Source organism: Micropterus salmoides, unplaced genomic scaffold, assembly GCF_014851395.1.
Source record: "Micropterus salmoides isolate LMB-PRFRI ecotype aquatic unplaced genomic scaffold, ASM1485139v1 Ms_hic_scaffold_12, whole genome shotgun sequence".
Classification (NCBI taxonomy): domain Eukaryota; kingdom Metazoa; phylum Chordata; class Actinopteri; order Centrarchiformes; family Centrarchidae; genus Micropterus; species Micropterus salmoides.
The window spans coordinates 12,400,279-12,427,035 of record NW_024040263.1 but is presented as its reverse complement, the minus strand read 5'-3'; the positions used below and the strand labels follow the sequence as shown (position 1 = coordinate 12,427,035).

Genomic DNA, 26,757 nt, shown 5'->3' with positions numbered 1-26,757 from the left:
AGTGCATTAGAGGTTCAGAGGGAATAGCAAAGACTAGAGTAAGTAAAAGCCAAAAAAGGGCAATGCTATCTGGTTCCTCTGTTCATCATTTTATTTGATTTATGTTTATGATTAATATTGTGATTATGATTTTTGTAAGTTGAATAATTTAAACAGAACTGAAGCAGTGAGGTTTGAAAAATTGTTGTTAGACATTACAAAATTGTGCTGGAAATAAGAAGATTTAAGAATATTTTTTATTTATGTTGCCAAGATTTCATGCAGCTTCTTCCTGTAACAGTTGGTCCCAGTTCTCAAATGTGTGTCTAGTCAACATGACATGTTTGCCTTTTAAATCAGGACGGCTCAGAAAATGGTTTCCATTCCTGTAACGCTGGGCATGGGTGTATGTGCTTACATATTGTCTGACATAGTGGTGCTCACTTTGACAGTTTGCAGTCAGAAACAAAACTGAAAGACCTCTTTTGTTCCAACTGCACCTTCACATTTCAGATTTGTGGGAACGACGGAACGTGTAATACAAAGTGCAACAACCACTTACCTATACCTACAAAAACATATGTTCCTCTATTCGTCATTTTATTTGATTTATGTTTATGATTAATATTGTGATTATGATTTTTGTAAGTTGAATAATTTAAACAGAACTGAAGCACTGAGGTTTGAAAAATTGTCATTAGACATTACAAAATTGTGTACAAAGATATTTAACATCTAAACCAACAAGAACAATGCAAATGAAGGACACTGACGTTATAAACATTATGAAATTCAATCAAACTTTAGATTTAGTTAATATAAATGTGCATTTATATTTGGATGTTAATTGTTTATCCATTTTTTAGTTTTTTTTAAATTTTATTTATATGTTAGTTTTACTTATTTATTTATTTCCCGAAGAAAAAAAGAACACTTAGTAAATTAGTAATCATTTGCTATGTCTAATTGTTTAAAAGTTTTTCAGGTTTTATAAAGTCATTCATGAAGCTACCTAAGTTATGATATCTGATTTTCCATAATACTGACCATTTAAAAATCTTTTGTAATGTGTGATAGTGACCACAGGAGGGTGCTCTCAGACAATTAGGACAACTGTGTTCTAGCTGAGAGCAGTTCTTGAGTTTATGCAATACATTTAGCATCTGCATCTGCAATCTGCCTCTGTGTTGACGCATGTGCAAAATATCTTTGCATAACTACTATGGTTTCAACCATCACATCTGCTTCACGCATAGTTCAATTTTGATTAAACCATTTTGTGTAACTTCACTATGCTTCATCAAAAGTCTATGAGGGTGAAAGAGCAAAGGTCCAGGCAGTGAGACATGATAGCAATTCAATTTTAACAACACCACTCATAAATTGCTCATTAATTCAGAATTAAAATCAAGTAAAAGCTTATCTAAAATCATAGTCAACACTTTCAGAAACAGCTTCATTCTTTTTATGATGCCTTTCAACATAATTTGAAGCAATGTCTTGGTTTATGGTTGTGAATGCATTTAGATTTTCAAATGTTTTTGACAGCAAATAATAAATTAGATCACAGTAGTCATAATCTTAATAAGGTTCCTATGTAAGTGGGAGGTAAGTAAACACAAATCCTGCAACAGAAAACATCTGGAGATACAAAGTTCGCTTTAGCAGGAACTGTCTACAATTGCAAATTAAATTGCCTTTATACAGTCTAATGAGAGGGATTAACCACAAGATGGTGCTATTCTGTCAGATATGAAAACAAACTGTGAACACTGTGTGGTGGAAGTAGCTGGCTTATAAGGAGAAAAAAAAACATAAAGTAAATGCCCAACAAATGAAGTGCATTGATATAAGAAGAAAATACAAAAATAAACTATATATTTTACAAAAAATATAAGAATATTTTTTATTTATGTTGCCAAGATTTCATGCAGCTTCTTACTGTAACAGTTGGTCCCAGTTCTCAAATGTGTGTCTAGTCAACATGACATGTTTGCCTTTTAAATCAGGACGGCTCAGAAAATGGTTTCCATTCCTGTAACGCTGGGCATGGGTGTATGTGCTTACATATTGTCTGACATAGTGGTGCTCACTTTGACAGTTTGCAGTCAGAAACAAAACTGAAAGATCTCTTTTGTTCCAACTGCACCTTCACATTTCAGATGTGTGAGAACGACGGAACGTGTAATACAAAGTGCAAGAACCACTTACCTATACCTACAAAAACATATGTAGTAACACCAAAATGTTTTTACATAAACAGGCCATTATTAATCACATATTTAAGTAAACAAACAACAAACTTAGACTTTTTTTTTTTTTTTATAAAATCTACATTTATGAAGAAATGTTAGAGTACATTAAAACATAATCCATAGTCAGTAAACACCAAATAACAAGGCAGTGTAGTGGTTTTTTTTCAAGTGTAGCAGATTGTCACCTCAACAACACTAAACTATCCCACCAGAACAAAAGAACATGAATGAACTGTGTCAATATGACAAATCAAGACTTAGAAATGTGGTTGTGTACTTGTGATTCAGAAACACTCTAGTCACTTCATTTCTCTTCACATATTGAGCTATAGCCTTCTGAAATAAGGACAAATATTGATTGTATATAAATTATAAATGCCTGAGTAATTACTAAGACCTGAAATTGTTTTTTTACACTTTAAAACAAAGAACACAATTGAGAAACATTACATAAAGAAGAATGAAATGAGGTTGACAGACAAATTTCACGTTGGACAATGTCAATATGACTAAAATGCTTAACACGAAAGCACTGAATTTAATGCATTAAGTACCTAAAAGGGGTTCTTAGTGCAAGTCTGCAAATTCATTCCATACCATCACTGTGAATGCAAGAGTGCATGCATGCGTTCTATATATTTGTTTTTACACTGTGGTCCCTTTTCAACATGGTTAATAACATATTTCATATCATAAATTACAATATAACAAAAGCAAGCATTGAGAACATTATTTCAAAAGAAAATAATACATTTTAGTGTAGTATGAAATGTCACAAGAGACAACAAAAGGATATTTAAGTCATGGCATTTTCTTGAGTTGAGAGTTGAAGGAATTGTGCAGCCCATGAGAATATTAAATCATTAAAAATAAGTGCTGATGACTTAGATGAGAGAAATGTCACGCTTTCATCTCTCATAAAATTATCAAAGGTTTCCTTGTCTTCTCCATTTTAAAGTCAGGCTATAACTTACAACACTGGATAATCTGGTCATAGCATCATGAGATCAGTTATTCAAGACTGAAAAACGTTGTTGAATCAGTTGTCATCTGACTAAGTCATTCTTTCTGAGTGAGACGTCAGTTGTTTCAGTTCCTCATTCACCTTTCATCGCCTTGTCTCTTTTCTGTCATCACGTCCAATTATCTTGCGTATCCAGGAACTGAAGGCAGAGACTTTGGTGTAGACGCCAGGGGACTGTTCTGTCCGGCAGGCATGGCCCCAGGATGTGACCCCGTAAACCACCCAGCCTCCTCCCGGACGCTCACACACCAACGGACCTCCACTGTCACCGCGACAACTGTCCACGCGCCTCTCCGACTGGCCGCTGCCGGCGCAGAGCATGCGGGTCGTGAAGGCACTGTGGAAATGCTGTTGGCAGTGACGACGGGGAAGTAAGGAGAGGGGTGCCTGCTGCAGGGTCTTGGAGTATGAGCGGCCTGAGAAAGAGGAAGAGTGTTTAGAATGAGAAGTGTGTGTGAGCATCTATGTGTCATTGTGTCATTACTTGAATCCACGGTCAGAGACTGAAAGGAAAAATAAGAGGGGGTGACAGGAAGCGGCAGAAGCCTCAAAACATATTTTTTCCTGCTGCCTTTCAATAATTGAATATTTGCTAGGGGTGTCAGTCGGTCCATCACTTTGTCTGCATAAAGGCACCAGCAGGTTGACATTTCTGGTAAAATGTCTGAAATTACTGGATGGATTGCTATGACATTTGGTGTAGCTAATGGTACCTAGAGGATGAATTATTAAAACTTCATCTGAAACAACCAGTAGCGACAAGGACATGATCTTTCCATGGCTTTCCACAGATGAACATGGCCAACTGTATTTGTCAGTACGCACAACCAAGCTGACTTCCCCTGACTCTCTCCATGACCACACAGTGGTATTAACTACTGAATATCCATGGTAGCTTAGGGTGTTATGTATCGCCAAAAATATGCTTGCTCATGTGTGCGTGTGTGTGTGACATCAGAGTGGCAGTGTGGCCAAAGATAAACAGCCATTCCCAGCATCACACACTTTAATTAGCCACACAGATGTGTTTCCGTGTACAGAATATGTGAGGTATGACTTATGATAGGAATACTACTGTGGTCACATGAATGTTTTTGCTGTCTGTCCAATGGACTTTACCTCAAATAACTAGTCCCAGTGTGGTATGATTAGATTTTTTTCCTTTATTAACTTCCTGTTTTATATTACTGCTTAGTCACTGTATATCATACATCATATGTCATATATCTTCTACCTTCCAATTGCCCTATTAAATGCTTTGAAGTAAATGTTGTGTATTTATTTAAAATAAATAAATAAATAAACACACTCCTAGTAAAGACGCAGAGGCCAGTTTTTGTTTTTTTGTGAAAAAAAATATTTCATTTGAATGACTAAAGCTTTAAATTCTGCACCTTCTTATTTATCTGTGAAGATTCTCAGTCATCCAGGTCATAGTTATCCAACGAAGGTTAAAGTCAAGGGCAACTGGACTTCGTTGAAGATACTGGAAGATGGTGGGGGGGTATCTTCAACCAAGTCCAGAAAACCCACACACAGACCAATACCTACTCTTCGATTCCCACCACCCACTGGAGCACAAGCTAGGGGTCATGAGAACACTACACCACAGAGCGGAAAACATACCAACAAGCGCCCAAGCCAGAGAGAAGGTACAGAACCACCTGAAGGGGGCACGTACAGCCTGTGGATACCCTAAATGGACCTTTGTGGAAACAGCCACAAGATCCAAGAAGAACATTAAAGCTGCAAGCAGCGTTGGGTGGGCCCTCGCACTTGTAGCTCGTCCGGGTGTGAGCCGGCCGAGTTGCACATTCTGGAGCTCTGCCGGTGCGGCTGTGAATTTGCTACGCGGTTCCGACGCCGCTTGAAGGTGCTATATGTCACTTCCTGTGTTCCCTATGTGGAGCTACATAGCACTTGCCGCTATGAATATAAATCGGTATTGGCGTGTAGATGTCTGCGGGGTGGGACAGTTATCAAGCACGTAAAGTTTGGTTCAGATGTGAGCATGTACACTGAAGTTATAACAACTTCCTGTGTCATGGCGAAGAGTTGATCTTTGACGCAACGCCACGGACACACCCATTGACGAAAACTCGCAAATAGCACAACTTTTCATCTTCAATGCCTTTAGAAGGCACAGCACAAATTTGAAGTCGGTTGGACTAAATCCCTAGGAGGAGTTCATTAAAGTATGAAGTGTGTAAATCATCCAAAATTTGACGTAAAATTCAAAATGGCCGACTTCCTGTTGGGTTTAGGCTATGGCTCCAAGAGACTTTTTTGTGCGTTTTGATATGATACATGTCCCCAGAAAATTTCGTACATGTAGGTTGAATGTGAACGAGGGGCTAATCTTTTCCAATTTTCTAGGTGGCGCTAGCTAGTCATTTTGTCAAACCCATAGAATACGAAATTTTTCACCGGTTCTGACATATTTGCAAATTTTGGTGAGTTTTCGAATATGTTTAGGCCATGTCAATTGAGCCTACTTTGCAGAAAAAAAATATATATAATCTTAGCAAATTCAATAGGGACCTCACACGGTCGTGCTCGGGCCCTAAATATATATATATAATCTTAGCAAATTCAATAGGGACCTCACACGGTCGTGCTCGGGCCCTAAATATATAATCTTAGCAATTTCAATAGGGACCTCACACGGTCGTGCTTGGGCCCTAATAATCTTAGCAAATTCAATAGGGACCTCACACGGTCGTGCTCGGGCCCTAAAAACTACAGGGGATGAAGAAAAGAAGGTCAAACGCAACAACATTGTGATTCCATACGTGTCTGGAGTATCAACATCCCTGTGTTTTTTAAACCAAGAACACACTAAGACAGACGCTGGTACACCCCAAAGACCGCACACCCAAACACAAGAAAAGCAATCTAGTGTATGCGGTCCAATGCAGTGAGGAATGCACACACATGCAAACAACCACAACACAAACGCATGGCTCAACACAGAAGGGCCAACTCCTCAGGTCAAGACTCCGTAGTCTACTTACATCTGAAGGATAGAGGACACTGATTTGAGGACCCCCAGGTGCACATTTTAGACAGAGAAGATGGATGGTTTGAAAGAGGTGTCAAGGAAGCCATCTACACCCGGGTTGAGAAGCCATCATTGAACAGGGGAGGGGGTCTACGCCACCACTTATCCCCCACTTACAATGCGGTCCTTTCATCACTTCCCAGGAAACAACAAACGTAACCTATTGGCCTCAGGTGAAGATGCCAACGATGGTCGTTCAGTCTCGGCCATGGCTAGTCCTAACAACCATAATGACTGTCGTTACAACAGCCAGGAACACTAACGAACCAGCGGTATCGATGATCCTGGCAAACGACCCCACTGAGGTTAAATAGCTGAGTTTTCCTAACAGTTTGTCAGAACTGAAGAAGTCCCTTGGATGAGGGACGAAACGTCTTCCAGTATCTTCAACCAAGACCAGTTGCCTGTCCGTTGGATAACTTCTTATTTAGTACGCATTCATTTTAAAGACAGAAGTAGGCTAAACGTCGCTACATTTTGATGACACATGCTTGGAAATTTTTTTTCTGCACACACACACCCTTACCTGTGTCACCCCAGCCGGTAATGTGACAGTTGCTGGCTTGTTTGAGCACTCTCTCTTTCCTCATGGGCAGACAAGCGGGAAGAACATGACGGTTGAATGACACACACTCTCCCGGCATCTGGCCCACTGCCCCAGGTGACAGACGAACCAAGGCCAGGTCGTAATCATTGGTATGGGAGTGATAGCCTGGGTGGAGGACAACCTGATCAACGCCGTACTCCTCTTCATACTCCTCAGGGACGAGGGAGTGGTAGTCGCCCACTCTAATTTTGTACTGCTTGGTGCTGTTTCCATACCTGCAGAGAGGGATGGGTCGAGAACAGGCCATTAGAGAAAGACAGTGTGTGTGTGTGTGTGTGTGTGTGTGTGTGTGAGAGAGAGAGAGAGAGCAATACCACTGGTGATACAGAAACCATGAGCAACAAAATGATGAGCTCTGGCAGGGTTTACCTCAGTAATAGTTCATCTAAAGTAGTAAACTTATGTTACACTGAGCACACTTGCCTGTACTACTGAATATGTGTAGTGGAATAGGTTTCAAGTTTTTTTTTGTCTAAATATTTAAATGTAGCCTAAGCCATTCTAATCCAATACACGTCTTTTTGTCAAATTCTGCGCATATCTCCTCCCGGTCCGCTAGCTGTCTGTTTTGTGTATGCTCTTAAAATAAATCAGGTGTTTGGCTCTGTAAATGGGAAACAAACAAAGTGATTCGGATCGAGCCACACTGTTCCAGCCATGATTTGTGTCAGGTAACGTTAACTTACTTGACCACAGACATTCAGCTTACTTCCTAGTTCACCAAGACATGCTGTTGTTGTGATGTTAGCAATAGTAGCAGGAGAGCTGTGAGTAGGAGCTGGTGTGCTGGCTCTGGGAAACATCATCCTCTCTGCATTATAGCTTCACAGCAGCATCTGTAGCGACAGTTTGCTAACCCACAACCAACTAACATTACATTATATACGACATAATACTAAAGTTGTTGGCTCTATATCATGGTATTGGTATTGGTTTTTTATATGCTCAGTTAGACAGTTCTAAAAGCGTTTCTTAGGTAACTTATCAGCTATGGTTTCTCTTCTTTGTACCTCCCATCCTTCTTTAATGCAACATTGTTGTAGTGCTTTCATACATTCTATCCATTCAATATAAATCATGACTAAGAAAGGGTTGCACACTTATTGCACTACTTCTAGGGGCTAAACAAATGAAAACTTGGGAAAGAGAATGAGTTAAGGCAAGAATGATAACAATTAATCTGTCACTGAGTCTGTTTATGCTTTACTCTGACTCATAGGTTGACATAATGAAGCATTTTTTTCATGCTTGCCATTTCCTTGTTGGAGAGGTTTGGCCTTTTTGAAATAGAGTGGGACTGAAGGAGAAGAGAGGAGTGGGGTAAGTCTGGGACAAAGACAGAACCAAAGTAGACGGAGGGAGGGAAGAGAAGGAAGAGGAGAGGAGTAAAAGAAGGAGGCCTTTCGATAGAGCCAAATCTCTGTGTCCAGTTACCACTTGTAGTATGCTTCCGGAAAGATCTCCTGACCCGGGGGATGCCACAATGTTCCTGGCAAAGCGGAGACACTGCTGACCAGTCATCCATGTACAGTACAAGGCCATCTACGCATTCCCACACACAGGCACACATTCTTTGGCAAACATTTTTAAGGTAGACTGACTTTATCTGAGCTTATGAAGACTGGTACAACAGGCCTGAACTTGTGCTAAAGCCAAAATCTCTGGTTTAGAATGTGAATGTGACACCTAAGTTAACTTTCACCCATTGTTGTTCCTAAAAACAGTAAAACATCTGCTGGTGTTGTGTTACTGTTGGCAAGCTCTCAGCTGTACAGCTACAAGGTAGAAATAGGTTTAATATGTTGACAGCTTGTGACCACTGACCTGAGGTCAATTTTTATGAACCTACGAATCGGTAATGGCAATATAAGGGACAAGGTAATATGATCGTGTTAATTACATTTGGTAGTTGTACCTTAACATGTCATTATAAAATCAGCTGTGCTTCTGTGCATATTATTATATTATATTAGTGGGTATGCAAACATGTTGATGTATTTTCTGTGATTTGTGTGACTACATGAGTGTATTTGTTTGTTTGTTGCTGTTTTTGTATGCTTGTGTGTATATGTGTGTGTGTGTGTGTGTGTGTGTGTGTGTGTGTGTGTGTGTGTGTGTGTGTGTGTGTGTGTGTGTGTGTGTGAATGGGTGTACGAAAGGTGACACTGTAAAGTCGGAAGTCCGTATCTTGGCCTGCGTGTTCCGGCTTGCATGCAGCAAATTTCTTTTCAAAGCTGTCACAGCAGAAGCTGATAGCTTGGATCACTGAAAGGCGGGTATGTGATCAGGGCAGGCAAGATAAGCATTTTGTAGAGTCTGACCTTTCTTGTCTGCTTGTGATAACATGTTGCAACAAATATCCTATAGGTAAAATAAAATATTTCCTATTTGGTATTTAAGTGTGCATTTACAGTAGCTTTGGAGAAACAATAAATATTTATCAGAAATAAACTGTTATGCTAGTAAATTGTTATGCTGTAAATTTAGCGCCAATCTGCAGCAGTCAGCAGAATGTCACTACTGTAAAAAACGTCATCAGTCTGGCTCTGATAGATGAATCCCACAAGCTACTATCAATCATCAAAACCCATTCAATATAACATGCAAAGCCTGAGTCAGTAGGTAAGTGAGCACCGAGGTCATTAAGTACAAACATACTACATAATGACTTTGCTTGGATAAAGCCTGTCATTTGTTTTCTCTTGCACAAGCAAACCATGACACAAAACAACAAGAAGAATCTGATAAAGACATATTTGAGAATAACTGTTTTGGCTGCTATAGTGCCTATTGTACAGTTTTAAATGACTTGTTAGTAGAGTCAGAGTAAAATGTATAATTTCAGTCTGCAATTACACTGGTGGTCAATTAATCACATTGTTTGCATTGATCAGTCCTAGAAGTCCTGATGGCTACATCCCAAGACGTCTTAATATGCAGCACAGTACAGCCGTGTGTTTCCTGTGGGTGTCATTTAAAAGATTAGGATGGAAGAGTCACATCGCAGAGTAGAGTTTCCTGTATTAGGAGTACAACTCCGGCAGTGGAAAGGGCCTGGGAATGGCTAGAGAAATGGCGCTGGAAAGGATTTAGTGAATGAACCACTTCCTCTCTTTAATGTGGAAACATCAGGATTTATAGTGGTGGAGCTGCTGGAGCCTGTAAAGAGTGTAAAGAGTTCAAATTTGTCTCTCTCTGTTCAATTCATTTTATTTTATTTTTATGCACAACTCTTTTCGCTGGCGTCTCTGCTGTATGCATTAGGTGATGAATTTGAAGTTGGTGGTGCTAGATGAAGTAACTCTGGTAAACCACCACTGATACCTCCTCACATTGTCGCGGTTTTCATGCCTCTGTCGGACTTGAAAATACTGAGGAAGTAAATATGTAGTGTAGCTCGGCTGGTGCTCAAACCACAAGCAAAGGAAAATGTATGCAAAAATACAGCCACATTTTCATGAATAAAGATAACTTAGATTAACTCCAAAATATGCATGAAACTAAAAACACAATGTAAAAGGTAGCTGTGTTTGTGTATGTATTTAGGAACTAAATTATTGCATATTTTAATTGTATATTTATTTCTAACTATATGGTTTCTAGAGTTTCTTGGTTGCATGTTTTTAGAGTGCATTTTAGTTATTTTAGTGTGTTATCAGAATGCCGCTTGTTTGCCTTGCATTTAATGTGGAAAGTGATTGCCATTCATCCACATGCAGAATGCAACCACGCTTAATTAACAATTTATCAGACTCTCAACCAATCACGCACAGTAGCCAGTCCTTCATTCATGTTTTGAATAGAGATTGTGGGGACACCAGGCAGGGGTGTACCTCCTGCAAAGCCTGTGGCGGACCCTGACACGAGAAAACACCAACCGACCAGCGTTGTGGACACGAGGACAACTGCAGTGGCCAGGATAGTGTAAATAAATAGTTTGGTAGCACTTTCTATGAAGGTCATCGCTATAATGACTTTAGTATAATGACATTATAATAATTGTTACACTTGCTTACAAACATGCATTAGGTGCTAAAGCAAAGGTCATAAGGCATTATAATGTTGAGCTGCAATAACCGTGAAATAAAGGAAAACATTAAACAATTGAAAGAAAATGAAACCCTTCTACCATTTGCCTTCTAAATCTGGTTTGTTATAGTTCAGGCAGTTTAGACCCTACAAATGTTCATTAGTATAAAAATTTGCAATGCCTGTGCCTTTTTTAAAAACACTTGGATTTTCTTTGATGTGAATTACTGGATTCTTTGAATTGCTGGACTTCTGGTTATACTTTTGTTTTCTATTTTGTATAATCAATAATTATAAATTGTTGAAATGCATCAGCACAGTGACTAATGTGTATTTATAACTAGGCAGAGTCAATGGAATGCACTACGGATTCTTGGCCCACAGTGGTATTAACTGGTATTACATTAGTTATAAAACATTAAATCAAAATCTCATAATACATTATAAACTTTGCTACAGAACCTAATGCATGTTTGTAAGTGAGAATAACTATTGTTTTGTTTTGGCCTGGGATCCCATACTGAACCTGCTGTAGGAACCGGCTTAAATTTCTTTTTCACATAGCCTTTTAAACTGTGACACATCTTTATTGATGTCATGTCGGCGTGTGTGACTGACCTCTTGAAGCAGTGTGCCGAGGTGAGGACCCAGCAAGTGTCAATAAGAGTCGCTCCACACACCAACCTTCCATCTCCTCGGGATCCTCGCAAACGAATCGCAGCCTGCCATGGCCAGCCACCCCTGCACACATGAACACACAGCCAAGCACGCACATAAACACACACACATACACACACACACGTAAACACACGAACAGTTATAAAAGTGTGCAAATTACGTGCAGACAGAGAATCCATACGGCATTAAAAATAACAAGAGAAAACTGAGTCCTGTTCGGATGCTAAAAAATGCATTGTCATTTTACCATACCAGAAAGTCAGCACATGTGGTTATTGTACCTTGATTCATAACAGAGCCTGAGACAGGTAGCCAACATAGCAACCCACATATTTTAATCAAATATGATTTATGTGCTTTCTTTTGAGGACGCTAAACATTAGCATACCGAGCAAAATGAGTGTAGCTATGCAAAGTGTAAACATGTACACACACACACACACACACACACACACACACACAAACACACAAATACTCAGTATGAGCAACATCCTTTAGTGTCACATCTACCCATAAATATGGCCTCACACATTTGGTTGCATACAAATAAACTCTGTTTATCCCAACCTCATTCTGCCTCTCTATCACACACACACACACACAGACACACACATAGAGCAAAACAAAATCATAACCACTGGATTTTCTTGTTTAATTGAAGAGGGTTCTTCTGTGTTAACCGCATGCCTGTTTCTCATAAATGTAGCCTAATTCATTCTAGGTGACACACCCATAACAAATACATTCTTACTTGCATAATTACATTTACCCACATACGTAAAGAGTACAATGTTCATGTTTGGAAGTACACACAGTTGAATATTTCTTTGTCTGTAGTTTCAGATTAGCTGAATGAGCTTGAATATATGCCCTATATTCTTTATATTCTTTATTATATATGTCTTTGGCAGGCATTCTCCGTGCTTTCATTGATACCGCCTGTCCCTTTCAGCTTACCTCAGAGAGTTTTCTCCTCCTATGATTCGGCGCTGGCGAGTGTGTTTAAGCCGCAGACCACAAACTGAGTTGACAGGGTCTGACAGAGACAAAAGAAAAACCACTGAATGTGTATATGTGAGAGTGTGTGGGAGGGTGATGATTGTTAAACCATTCATTTAGGCTCAGATTTTGCTCTTGTTAAATATTTAGATGGATTGAAAAAATAACAATCGTTTACTTCTACATGAATATGAACCTGAAATAAAGTAAATTAAATAAATGACATATCATTTTCATCTGTGTCTACGTGTATGTGATGTTTATCATACCGAAGAGACAAAACACTCTCCTGAACTGGTTTGACGTAATGGCATGTGTGCAGATAATGGATAGCATTGAGTGAGTCTGCCCCGATGTGTGACAGACAGGGCGAAACAATAACATCACTCTCTTCATTTTACCATCTGGATATATACACACACTGAAGTCCTTCCTGCTTTCCTCTCAGAATCTTACCTCCCGACTTTTTCTGTAGTCATTTGTTTCTCATTAGGTTTTCAGTGTAAATGACATATTTTAAATTTTTGCTAAACACACTACAGTCTCCGATGCGCCAAATAAATCACAGGCATTCCATTTTTTTCCAGAGCAACATTAAGTAAAAAGCACACAAAAAAACAGACCTGACTAACCTTTGACCTCATTGTAGCTGGGCTGTGATTCACCATAGTCACAGATGACCCCAGCGTCCTCACTATGGCGACAGTTGTGTGTGCCGGGTGCCTGTTTGATGCAGTCTACCAATGAACGCTCCTCACCACTGCACTTCACATTGTCCACGTGGATGGGCCCTGTCCCTTCTCCGAAGTATGCCATCACACGGGCCTTCGCCACGCCACTGGGGAGGATGGACACGACACAGAGCACATTTGCTTTCTAAAATTATTAGAATTATAAAACACATATTAAAATGGAGAACTGTCAAAAACTGTCAAGAAAGTAGTTCATATTGAGGCAGATGATAAACTGAGCTGATATGATCAAGTAAGGTTGATTAAAAAAGGAGTTTTTCAAAACAGAGGTTACACAGTGTTAAAGCATCAAAAATCATAAAGAAATAATTTACCAAACAGAAATAATGTCAACAAAAAGCAAAACATCAGATGAGAAAGTGAGTCCTTTCAAAAAAAGATTCAGATGAATTAGATGATCTAATAGTAAAAGGAAAACTCTTCCAAACTTTTGGGATCCTTTTGGGACATCAAATTCTCTGCCCCCTTCATTTTAAGCTAAGCCCTGGGAACATCTAGTAGACAGAGAATTCAAAAATGTGGGGCTTTTCCTTGAGGTAATAACTAACATTTTATATCGAATTCTAAACTCCACTGGCGGGAAATGGGGAGAAGCCAACACTGGAGTAATTTGCTCCTTGCACAGTATTTTGAACCATTTGCAGATGAGCTGTAACACCCGTCAGAACTTGAAATGTTTATTTTGTGTAATAGTCTACTGCTATTTTGAATGCGTAGGCCAGATTTAATTAGATCTTTGTGTTATGTTGGGTTGTAACATGTTGATTTACTTAAAAAAACATCTTTGATCAAGTGATTTAAACTCTATTTTTTTACTATGTATTTCTATTCACAATCTGATAACAACACTACTTGTATCATTATCTCACCCCTGACTTTCATTAGCAAGCAGCTAACACACAGATGTCTGTAGGCTGTGGTTGTGTATGTGTGCCTGTATAGGCTGTAGCTGTGATTTTAATTAAGATTGATGGGAAACTGACTGAGAGGGTCTCATGTTGCGTCCCTGGGGTTTGGTAGGTGGCAGCTCTTGTATCCCCCACTCATCCAAAGGGAATCTCGTGTCTCTTATTGAGACATGTAGCATTGTGTCTGTGTCTCCAATAGCTCCCTGAGCGGTACTTTGGAAGCAAAGGGTGAACCTCGTCACTTGGAACTAAGCCTAGAGACTGACATCAGGCCTGCTGGATGTTTTTCTGTGGCAACACACAGTAACATCAGTCAAAAATGTAACACAATCTGCTTTGGAAAGCCAAGTGCTTTCTCAGACATCCAGACATCATATTTCATGAACAGTCCATTTGACATACATGATCTTTAAAATTTTGCATAAGCATTTTTCAAATGGTATTTTTGTTAGACTTTCTGGTTTAAATACTGCATGGGAGGATGGGGAAACAAATGCAGGCAAGGTGAGTTGATCATGTGCTGCAGGAACTTATTGCAGTTTTGACAGACTTCAAAAAAGTCCTCAACCCATGCAAAACCTCTTACTGTTCTATTCTTGTCACATGGTAACACATCCACAGTGTGGCTTTAAAGGCAGACCCTATTTCCCCGCTCCACATCATTTATATTGTGTTTTTATGTCTTTATTATTGTTATTTGGTTGTTTATGCTTGCCTTTGAATAAGTTTTCAATTCGTTCTTAAGTGTATGTAAAGCACTTTGAAACTGCCTCATTGTATATGACATTGTGCTTTATAAATACATTTGCTTTTTGCCACATTTGCTGGTGATGCAGTGTGACAGATATATAAAATAAATGGTTGGAGCTGTAGTAGCATGAAGTAGCAGTGCAAGCATGATTCAGTACAATTCAATTCAATCAAATTTTATTTATATAGCACCAATTCTAATCAGAAGTTATCTCAATGCACTTCTCATACAGCAAGTCTAAACCATACTCAAAGGCTTCATTTATACCACTAGCAAATTAAGTTGTTGCCAAATTATGCTGGCAAACCTTTGCCGTGTGTGTAAGTTGTCCAGTACCATATAGGTCCTAATTCAGGGTGACTCTGGGTCAAACTGTTAACTGTGTGTCTGCGTACGTTTTGTTATCACCCCCAGAGCATCCTCTAACCCTTGGGGACCTGCTGTGTATGTAATGACCTTTCACCACACCCTGTGCAGAATGATGATCCTAACATGGCTTTTACACCCCTCCAACACGCTTCCCCTCTCTTTCACTCATGCTTATGCGCTCCAGATGTGGCTTTTATCTACACGCAGATGTGTCACAGAAAATTGGGTGGCTATGGGATGACTAGTATCCCTTGCTGAGGAGTGAGAGAAAACGAAGACAGTTTGTTACAGTTTTCCCTTGCCATCCCATTGCCATTGTTTTGGAAAACAGGACGGTGTCTCAGAGGGAAGAGATAATGGGACACAGAGAGGATGAGATGAGGTAATTTGCTTCGCCTCAACATATCCATCACAGTGAATGTGTCATTTGCACAATTGGCCTGCCCTTTAATTGGATGTTTATCTTGGCTCTGCAAAAGACTACAGCTAAGATCACTAATTAAAGCAGCTGACAACACACCAGAGGCACACAAGATGTGCTCAAAAACTTGAATGCAGAATTTGGAATGAAATATAGTAATTTTAAATGATTTAGAGCATACTGTAGTTTTTCCATCTTAGGTTTGCTTAAAACTCCAGACATGAGTGATGACGTGCAAAATGAAAACAGCAGGGCTGAAAGATAAAAGACAGACACAGAAAGTGAGAGCGAGTGTAAGACAGATGACAAGTCTAAGAAGCGGTGACTGATTTTGCAACCAGAGTAGGCAGTCTGGATTCACTTATGTCAGTGTAATGTATAGAGTGATCATATTGCAATGCCACAGTTCACATGCTTTTCTCCAACATTTTACCTCTCTTCCAACATCCCGACCATGACTGAAAATGTGAAAAATGAAAAATATGGTAAAAATGAGAAGGACAAGAAGAAAGATCTGACAGTAATGGATGGTATGAGGTGTGTGGATGAGAAAAAAGAGCCGAAGCACTCTTTTCAGCACTCTATTTGGAAGTGTCCTGATGCACACGCACAGTACACACATAACTTGGGCTTGACGATGGATGGATGGTAGTTTTCATGTTACCCACAAACACAAGGCTATCGAAGGGGCTACTGTGACACAAGTACACATACAGACATACCTGTATCCCAACTGTCGACACACCACCTCAGCGTCACGATCAGTCCATCCATCATCACAAACCGTCCCCCATTGTCCAGAAAGATAGAGCTCCACCCGGCCTTCCCTCGGGCTCTCTCCTCCCACAAGCCTTACTGGCACTCCTGAACATCACACACACAAACACAATTTAGGCCAACCGCAAAGACTCACCCTGCGGGCGCAGATTTTTTTGCACAAGTTAGTTAAAACCCCAGAGTGTAGAAATCCTCAAAGTCACTAAACACACATCCCCTAAAAAACCTGATCTCCCAGTCTAAAATGTCCAGTGAATGGGGCATGTGCACGCTTGTTCCCTACAAAGGAAGTAGCTTGAACACCTGTCTGCTTTCATGCACGTTACCACTTGTGTGTCCTGAGGGGGAAATTGTTAAGACTTCTGTCACTATGATGAAAGATCATTTCTTCTATTTTCATTGCCTCTCTGTTTTTCACACACTCCCTCTCTTGTTTCTTTCTCCCTCAAATGGTATTCACTGACACTGTTAATCGAAACAGTCTGGGCTTTAGGTTTAAACAATCCATCACCCCCCCACCCCCCCACCCCAAACACACACACACACACACACACACACACACACACACACACACACATACACACAATAATCACAATTTAAGTGAATGCTGATGTATTTTCCATGCGTGGAGAATTTTAGGATCAGTTTACGCTCTTGCTAAGTGTCAGATATTTTTAAGCTTTTCTATATACATCGGTCGGTTGTTCCATTAGCTAGCTAGCTCAAACATTATGTACAGTAATAGAATCAATTTGTAAACAGTAAATCCTAAAACTTCAGCAGTTGTCAGTTGCAGTTGTTAGCCTGAGATCGATTCTTGTAATTGTATTGAGTTGACTGACATGCTGCATACAAACACTGCATTAGGAGGAGGGGGAGGTTAAGATTGGTGGAGTTAATTGTGGGAATGTTTCCTTCTTTGCTGGTGTTTGCTATTAAGGAAATGCTCATCTTTGTCCTCTGACTTAGAAACACAAACACTGTTTTTTTTTTCCTGTCTCAGAACACACACACGCGTTACATCGCTGCTCTGACACGACCCTGTCTCTCACAACAGAGCACGAAAGAGAGAGAGAGAGTTCAAAGCGCAGCCTGGCTTATCTGCTTTTCCTCCTTTTCCAAAAACAACATAAACCAATCCGCCTGTGGCATGTTGAGGGGTAAGGAGGGATTAACGTACACACATACACACTCAAACAAATGCACCCAAACAAACACACACACAAACACTATGTAGTAACGACATAATACTTTGGTGGGTTTTTGCGGGGTGAGATTCTCCGTCAGGCTCTTGCCTGCCAACTTATCATCACTTAAGACACATAAACCATGATGTATCCTTTCTGTGACATTTACTCAGACTTATCAGACTCATCTGTGTTACATCCAACATCCAGACAGATGGCAGAGAACAGTTACATACAGTAGAATGTGAAATCTGAGCCACTACTGGTTCTATCCAGCTCTATCCATAACTATCTTTATTGATATCTGGAGTCTATTAACATACACTTGATTAATGGGGTTACCATTCATCCCTTTCTCCCTCTTTCAGCAGGTAGTAACACAACTGAACGCTTCTGTGTCTTCCTATAAAGAGGTAAGAAGTGTAGTTTTGCAGTACTTTTGTGTTATGTGATTGTGTTATATGGTGTCAGCTCACTGGTGCCTGGCAGTTAGGAAACAGCGAACAATAGTGGCATGAATGAGCGAGACTTGCTTTAGGAGAAGGTTTGCAGCAGGTCCATTTAATCATGACGACTTTACAAGCGACCCAGTTATTAAGGCAGGACAAGCTAACCAACAGCTGTGCCTATTAGACTTGGCATGACTTACAATATCCTCTATCTGTCTCTTGGAGAATGTTGGCTTTCATCTTCTAAGTAAGATGAGATCCAATTGACCCCAGGTTGAGTATGGCAGAGATCTTAGAAGGAGATCTCAGATCAGCTTACACCTCATTACCTAGTTTTATGAAGTGAAGGGAAATTATATAGAGATTTTCATCATCTGGTTTCCTGTTCTTCACCACCAATAAAGCATGTGTGCTCTTAGTGCGAAGGTAAGCTAACATTATTACTGATAATAATCGTAATATTTTCATCCTCATTCTCAAGAGCTCACCCAAATGTTTATACATCAAATGGGAGTAAAATATGAAGAAAGATCAGCAAGTAGTGTGGTTCTAGAATAATGTGTTGTAAAGGGGGATTTTGAAGAGAATTTAAAAAGAAACTAGTTGGGGTGATATCATCCAGCTAGTCATTCTGGAGTTGAGGGGGAAAGATGGCAAAACCTGATAGCTTTGTATTCACCTAGCAACCAGTAAAAAGAAGAAACTAGAGGATCTGAGGTGGAACTTGGTGGGTAAAAGGTCGGTAGTCAGGAGTTAAAGCCATATGAGCTATAAAAGTGATTAAAATACCCTGAAAACCCCATAACCAGAGTAGAGAGTATTCCAATGCCCTCCTAGCAGATCTTCCAGCTTGTGCGGTGAAACCCCTACAAATGATTCAGAATACAGCAGCACGTCTGGTTTTTGATCAGTTCAAAAGGACTCATGTCACTCCATTACTGTGTGTCCTCCACTGACTATCCATGTCCTCCAGAATCAGATTCAAGTCACTAATGCTTGCATACAGATTGACTACTGGATCTGCACCTATCTACCTAAACTCCATAACAGAAGTTTAAGTTCCTTCTCGGCCACTACGCTCTTCCAACGAACGCCGCCTGGCTCTGCCATCCCTTCACACAAAGCAGTCCCAGTCCCGGCTGTTCTCAACTGTGACACCACCATGGTGGAATGAGCTACCACACGCCATCAGAGCAGAGGCGTCGCTCTCTAACTTCAAGAAGCTCTTGAAAACTCATCTCTTCCGAGAACACTTCCTCTTATAACTCCTAACATGCACTTGATAATGAGTTCTAATTTATTGGAATAACTAGAAGAAGTTTTCACAAGATATCACAATTTTCAACTTCTGTGTATGTAGAGTGAGGTCTCCAATCCAATCAGAAATGGATCTTGGTCAAAAATCTAGTTTTTTCTTTAAATAATGTGGCACATGAAAGTAATATACAACAGTTTAAAGACTGAACCCTGAGGCACCCCATAATTCCAAGGGTCTGTATGATTTGTATTCATAAGTGGGCACACAAAAGAGCGATAAGAGTGAACACTCGCTATTTAAGATGTTAAAAATCTTATTATTAATAACAAAAAGACTTCATATGAACTAAAATAAACAAAAGAGAGGAGTGCTAAAATGCCACAATTGCAACTACAGTTTCTGCGCTATGACCAACTTTAAAACCTGAATGGAATCTTTAAGAAAGACCATTAACATTTATGAAGGCCCAAGTCACATCAATCTTCCTAAAACACTGGCCAGAAATGTTTAGAGATTGCACACACATGCCCTTGCCCTCCCACTTCAAACCTCAAACACCCCCACATGGACATTCCCAGGTGTATTATTATAACAAACTAACCTACGGCTTCAAGTAGAACTATGGTAACTAACCATATTGGTTTTTTGGAGCCAGGGAGAGGGTGTAGCTGGGCAGGAATACGCATTGCTACACCTGATAGGTTGCCAAGATATTCATAGCTTAAAGTATACCCTGCTTAACGGGCTATTTTCACCCATTCATCTGTAATCTTTGAACTTTGTCACAGTATGATAAGATTTTGTCTTACTAGTTGAAATACTCTCTCCATTGTGCTCGGGGCTGCATGCGATGTTAACATCTTCATGGTGTGTGCAGTCATGATGGAGCCACTCCCTCCTGTTGCACAGGAATAGGCTAGGCTCTTTCCCTGTGCAGCTCACATCATCCAAAAGAATGGGACCGGACCCCACCCCGAAGCGTGGGACTGGGGTAATGTCTAGTCCCTCAGAAAGGAGAGTCTCACCTAATCTGCAAGATATGGACACACACGTAAACATACTATTGTTTCTGTATTAATAAGTAAAAATAGTGCACATGCATTTCCCAGTCTGGGGACACAAATACTTCACATTACCTGTAACCAAGTTGTCGGCACACCACTTGCGTGTTAGAGTCTGTCCAGCCGTCATCACACACTGTCCCCCACTGACCACGGTAGAAAACTTCTAAACGTCCCTCATTGCTGCCTGCACCACCTACCAACCTAACAGTACCATCTAGACAGACAGACAGAGAGTTAGGCAATGATCTCGCTTACATTTGTATTTAACCAGCTGTTTTTCAAAGAGATATTTTCTTTCTTTTTGTTCTTGATCACAATACAGCAATAAAAATGCTGCAAACTGCACTGCAAACATTCAGAAAAGACATTGCTATTGCAGTCATTTCTGGCTGCAGTAATGACAAAAAAGCTCTGAGAGATCCTGTTCGGACTGAATAACTTTTTTCTGTGGCCTTCACACACTGGTCACCTGGCAACACATCAGACTCTTTCTCCTCTCCTTGTACGTGACAGAGAACCTTTGCCACATTGTTTGTTTAAGCTGAGCAATGGTCTATTTCCAGGCTTGGCCAGTATGTGCTCTCCTAAAAGCTCCTCTCCAGTGCCTCACTGGCTCCAGGAGGGAGCTAATGTGGGGAAGATAGCGTTCACCTTGGACCCTTCTCTTCGATTAGTTTTTTCTATCCTGAAAACCTATTTTGACTTGTCAAAGTAGTAAATGCACAGATTCAAATAACAACATCAATGATTGCTGTAGTGATTGAAGGCATTCCAGAAACCCAGGATGCACAGTTGGCCCTATCACCAGAAGACATAATTGGAATGCAAAGATTAATAATGCTATCAGTTACACGTCATTGTGTATGACAAGTTGAAATGTCTGCCATGAAAAAGGTCTATTGTCTCCAGCAACGAACATTCAGATGTCACTGGTACATGCAAACACTTCCGCCACTATATGGTGAGCATTCCTGGAAGGCCTTCCATATCTCTATATGTAAAATATGTGTGCAGTTCACTTGTCTTTGTGAATACTATCAATCACTAACGCGGTGGCAAGTGTACTTCTACCTGTTAGAGGGATGCAGGACACTCCTGCATCCTCAGAGTGCAGACAGTTGTGTTCACCCCAGGCACTTTTTGGACACTGCTCCAGAGTGAGCTCGTTGCCTGTGCAACGCACCTCATCCAGCCACACACGGCCTGAACCCTTGCCAAAATGTGCCTGGCCCCACGCCCTCGCCACACCACTACAAAGCAAAGAGACGGTACAGAAGAACAGTTTTGGTTTGCAGTAGTACTGATACAGTGAAAAACAGATGCACCGCCTGGCCATGGCTTACAAAGTACAGGGTGTGTGATGCTGTATTTGTTTAAACTTGAATAAGCCTACTGCATTTCAAATTAATTAGAAACTGTCACGCACATTCATGCCTACATAAACAATGCAACACCAACAAGGCAGTGGCACACAAAAAAAAAAGCATACGGGAACATTTGAGGAGAGTATAGTGTTACTAAATATGCATATCTCTGTGGTGCTAGAATTCATGCAGGAACAATGAGCCTGATTCATTATCTGACCCCCAGATGTTCTTTACTGCGTGCTCCTCTCTCTGTGTGTCCGAATGGAAAGAATACTTCTCATACTTTTGGGGACAGAGGAAGAGACAGACGGCTGGACACCCACATTAACTCATCACAGCTTCCTACTGTGTCTGTCTGTTAAACTATTTCCTCGCATTCTCTTTCACAATGTTTATCCTTAATGCTAATTATGGGTTGGAATTTTGAACACATCTGTGTGTGTGTGTGTGTGTGTGTGTGTGTATGTGTAGGTTGGTGGTGCCCCTTCACCTCAGCCCCAGTTGTCGACACACCACCTCTGCATCACTGTTGTCCCATTGGTCGTCACATATGGAACCCCACTGCCCTGCATGGAAAACCTCGACTGTGCCCTCTGACCCCGATCGACCTCCCACCAGCCGGACAGGTAGCGTGGCTACCTCTAAAATGCACAAAGACATAAATACACACATTTACATGTAGTCAACGTAAAGAATCTATGCAGGCTGACACAAAATACAATTCATTTTAAAGTATATATTGAGGAGAATTCTAAATTGTAAGTAAATGAGTAGGGGTTGTGGACTTGTAGAGGGCTTGCAGAGTTATCGGATCTCTCCCACCTTGCTGCTGGGTGCAGGTGATGGCTGCAGCCAAAGAACACTCCCCTCCATTCCAAGTAGTCTTAGGACACTGAAGCAGGTCTGGCTCTTCTCCCTGGCAATGGACGGCCCTCCAATGGAGCTTGGCCATGCTTGGACGAAAAAGGGGAACTGCACGTGCATGACCTGAGACCCTGGAAGGGGATCAATTTGCAAACAACAAGATGAGTAAGTGTGGGAGTCCAGCCTTCTCCCTTCAAGTATCTTCTACCAAGTCCAGTTGCCCTTGATTTAAAGCTGATGATACACGGGGAAACTTTTTGAGCAATAGTGCTGGGCAATGTTGCCATCAGTGGTAATGAGTAAAGATTACTACCGTAATCCCCCTCCCAAACAAGTTACTTTTAATTATTTGAAATACTTTTTTTAACCTACAAACCTAGTCTAATGGGACAATAAGACATTTAAAACACTTTCAAGAGAAATGCAACCTAATTAATGTTGCTTGTCTTTTATTTTTTCATATCATCTGAGATAAATATTGCAGCCAGGCATTTCAGAGCAAAAGGTAAAGCAGCCATTTTAGGCTGGTGGCAGTAACCTTGAGCCATCTGTATGTTCATAATCTGCCATTCCAGGGCCAACACGGTCAGCAGTTTTACACCCAACAGCTTTCAATAACTGGCCTCGTGAAAGTCATCACCAACGATTCCAGCTGACATATGGCTGACATTTGCCCTCTTTCCTCTCGACAGTGGACTTTCATTGACTCCTGTGTGAATATGCACACACAGGCATGTGTTCATGTCGGCATGCAAGCCAGCGCCTGGTGTAACACATATGTGTAGCGAGTGCACAGAACATCTCTGTTCTCCAGGGAAAATCAGATGCGTGTTCAATTGAACCCTCAACCCAACGTATGAACACTGTCGATATGTATGATCTGCCTACAGGCTCCCTCGAGACCCAGCAAGTCAATGGCTCTTCTAGCACGAAAGTATCTCATAATACAAGGCCATAAGACACAATCGCGCGTGTGTGTGTGTGTGTGTGTGTGTGTGTGTGTGTGTGTGTGTGTTTGTGTGTGTGTGTGTGAGAGAGAGAGACAGAGACAAAGAGAGAGCTGGTTACAAGGTAAATAGCTGAGCACTTAAGATATTTAAATACCTCTGGGGAATGGGGGGTGGAATGCAAGGGTCACACAAGAGAAGTACAAAGACTGTGGAGAGTGTGCATGCATGTGTAAGTCCAAAGCATTGTGAAATGTAACGTTCCCACCAAATTTCCATCACACTCTTACCATCTGTCAGACCCCTGATGACAGCTTCACATTCCAAATTTATATGGCATTTGGTGATTGCACCTGTGTCTGAATACGTATGTGAGCGGGAGAGGCAGACAGAGAGCGACAAATAGTGCATGTCTAAGCGCGTGTGTGTGTGCGTGCTTTCTTACCCCTTGCCCAGCTGTCTGCAAACTACTGCGGCGTCTTGGTCCCCCCAGTCATCGCTACAGACAGACCCCCACACTCCTCTTAGATAGACTTCCACCCTGCCGTCTAGCTTGGAGCGGCCTCCTTGCAGACGCACAGAGCCTAGGATGGAAAGAGGGTTAAAGAACAGTAGATGTATGATAATACAGCACATACAAAATGGGAGATTAAAGGCGATAAAAGGGAGTAGGACATTGAAAGACGGGGGGGGGGGGCAAATCATTGATTAAAATTCTTTTAGCAACACTCAGGATTTGGAATTCAGTGTTGCACAAATGTTTCTGAAAGTGTACAGGCATGACTACAGTGTGTGTGTGTGTGTGTGTGTGGATGTTGTTCATTGTCGGAGTAACTTGGTTGCTTTCATATATTTGGTTTATTCTGGCAACAGAGAATATAAGGGTGCATGCTCCCCCAGACACACATATGCACAGAGAAGTGAACATCCAGTGTGTGGCTCTTTTCTTTGGGAAAAGTGCACATGGACAGACTCCAAATTTGGCATCCCCCCTCCTAAGGGCCTTTAATTGTCCTAACATCTTTAATAACTGGATCAATGTATTTCAATTCCATGTATCAATTACCGGAAGATTATTTACAGGTGATGTGCCAACACACTTTAAGAGTAAAAATACCACAGGCTGCTTGTCTTGTGCCAGATGGAAATCACACACACTTTATTCCTTTCAACACACTCTCTCTCTCTCTCTGTCTCTCTCTAGCTTTCATCAATACAGAGATGTATTATAGTAACACTTTTGACCAAGCTGGTTTATTTGAGTGGCACACTGCTGCTAAAACCCCTGCACATTTCTCTGCACCTCATCAGCCCAAATACAAATTAATATAGCATGTCATATGTCACAATGACTTAGTTTATCTGTGGCAGCTTGCATTGACTCATTTCATTTGGGGATTCAGTTTGTGTTCAGTCCCTACTGTGTTTGTCATATTTCCACAGATTTGAGAAAACTGCACGGATCCCGACAAAATGCAGTAGCCTATTGCTGTGTGTCTATAGGCCTGCGTGTTTACCTTGTTTACAGTCGCAGTACCCCCAGTCCGCTCTGCCTCTGTGGTTCCTGAAAAAGCACCAAGGTCGGATCCTGCCATCCGGGTTGCGGCAGTGATTGTGCTCTCCTATCCCTTTCCCCGGGTAGCGCTCCTTAAAGCCGGCCACTTCGGTCCAGTTCATGCAACGGGTCCCGGACTCGGTGACGTCTATCGCTCCCCGGTAGAAGCCGTCTTTCCCACGGCTCTGGACGCAGTCAGTGAACGGCAGGATGAATAAAGGGACGCTGCTGGAATCACAGAAGCCGCTATTCGCAGCCAAAAGCGCGGCTGTAACAGCGAGAAATGTCAAATTCATGTTAGGTCTCTGGTTGTAGGTAGGCAGCTGAAGACAGTGCGTCTATCATCAGCAGCTTCTTTCATCAGCCGAGGAGACGGTGTTCAGTCAGCCTCATCGCCCTGCCGTGGGACGAGAGTGAGAACCGGGAAAGGAAAAACGATGCGGATCAATGAAACTCCTATTTGCGTGGGCTAATGGGCAGGCAGCCCCCCAACGAAAATTCAATAACATGAATGTTCGGAGAAACTTTTCCCCATGTTGCTACTTAATAGGCTACCATTAAATTGTATTGGGCTATATCATCCGATAGGCCTATAGAATTACAGTATTTATGTTGTATTTAGAGCAGATTTACAGGGAGCAGGCATAGGCCTACAGGGGAACCCAACCGATAGGCTATATAAAATCCCAGAACACTGGGCCTTATCCACTTTAGGGGTCCCAAAACTTGAAATTGCGTATTGTTGAGACAACTTGGCTATGACCAAAATGCTTATTTGATTAGGCTTTGCCTATTGGGTTTTATCAAAAGTTAAGTTTGTTTAAGCCTAATGAGTTCTGATGCTGATAGTAATTTTATGCGATGTCCTAAACACTATATTCAACCTTTCTATTCTTTCATCACGTGGATCCATTATTACATAGCCTACCCTATGCGAATAAAAAGCTGTTTCCTATTATCGAGATCTCTTACTTTACTGATGCTTAAGTAGGCCTATGTTATTCCTCAAATGTAAGTAAGTGACTTTGGATGAGCGTCTGCTAAATAAGTAGGCTAAATGTAGCTATTATCTCTTAAGATGGTAAAGGTTTTTCTTTTGGAGGCACATCAGTGAAGCATGAGAAATGTGACGCTACGGTTGCGGATGATGAATGATTAAACTTGAATGCACTCGCTCTTTCGTCTCTCTCCTGTGTGTGTGTGTGTGTGTGTGTGTGTGAGAGAGAGAGAGAGAGAGAACAACTGAAACGCAGATGGACTAATGCTGCGTTCCAGGCAACTCGGAACTGGGATATTTCCGACCTCCAACTAGAAAAACTATCCTGGAACGCCACTTGATACATATATACATACTAGTATCAAATAGTAAAACTTGTTCTGCATGTAAATTGATGTAGAAATGTTTTGTCACTGTTATTAGGTAGCTCGTTACCATAAACAATCTCTGAAAGTCATC

General features: G+C 41.0%; 1 protein-coding gene across 1 annotated transcript; it reads right to left on the bottom strand.

Moving 5' to 3' along the window:
* Nucleotides 1–1,848: 1,848 nt before the first annotated feature.
* On the bottom strand, nt 1,849–26,544 carry prss12 (serine protease 12). The gene is made up of 13 exons (XM_038713400.1): nt 25,264–26,544; nt 24,192–24,330; nt 22,758–22,930; nt 22,426–22,576; nt 21,640–21,818; nt 20,641–20,782; nt 20,314–20,534; nt 16,556–16,697; nt 13,265–13,470; nt 12,591–12,669; nt 11,574–11,696; nt 6,846–7,141; nt 1,849–3,674 (listed from the first exon to the last, which is right to left on the bottom strand). Exons 1-13 carry the CDS (start codon nt 25,595–25,597, stop codon nt 3,343–3,345), a joined length of 2,517 nt encoding a protein of 838 aa, XP_038569328.1. The 5' UTR covers nt 25,598–26,544; the 3' UTR covers nt 1,849–3,342.
* Between the last annotated feature and the right edge of the window lie 213 nt (nt 26,545–26,757).

What these genes read in the sequence shown, in the direction of transcription:
- prss12 (XM_038713400.1), bottom strand. Translation starts at nt 25,597, where the DNA reads ATGAATTTGACATTTCTCGCTGTTACAGCCGCGCTTTTGGCTGCGAAT. An exon ending in TGTCGACAACTGGGGCTGAG is followed by an intron (nt 21,819 to 22,425) that starts GTGAAGGGGCAC and finishes TTTGCTTTGTAG; the next exon opens with TGGTGTGGCGAGGGCGTGGG. An exon ending in GGAGGAGAAAACTCTCTGAG is followed by an intron (nt 11,697 to 12,590) that starts GTAAGCTGAAAG and finishes TCATGTGTGCAG; the next exon opens with GGGTGGCTGGCCATGGCAGG.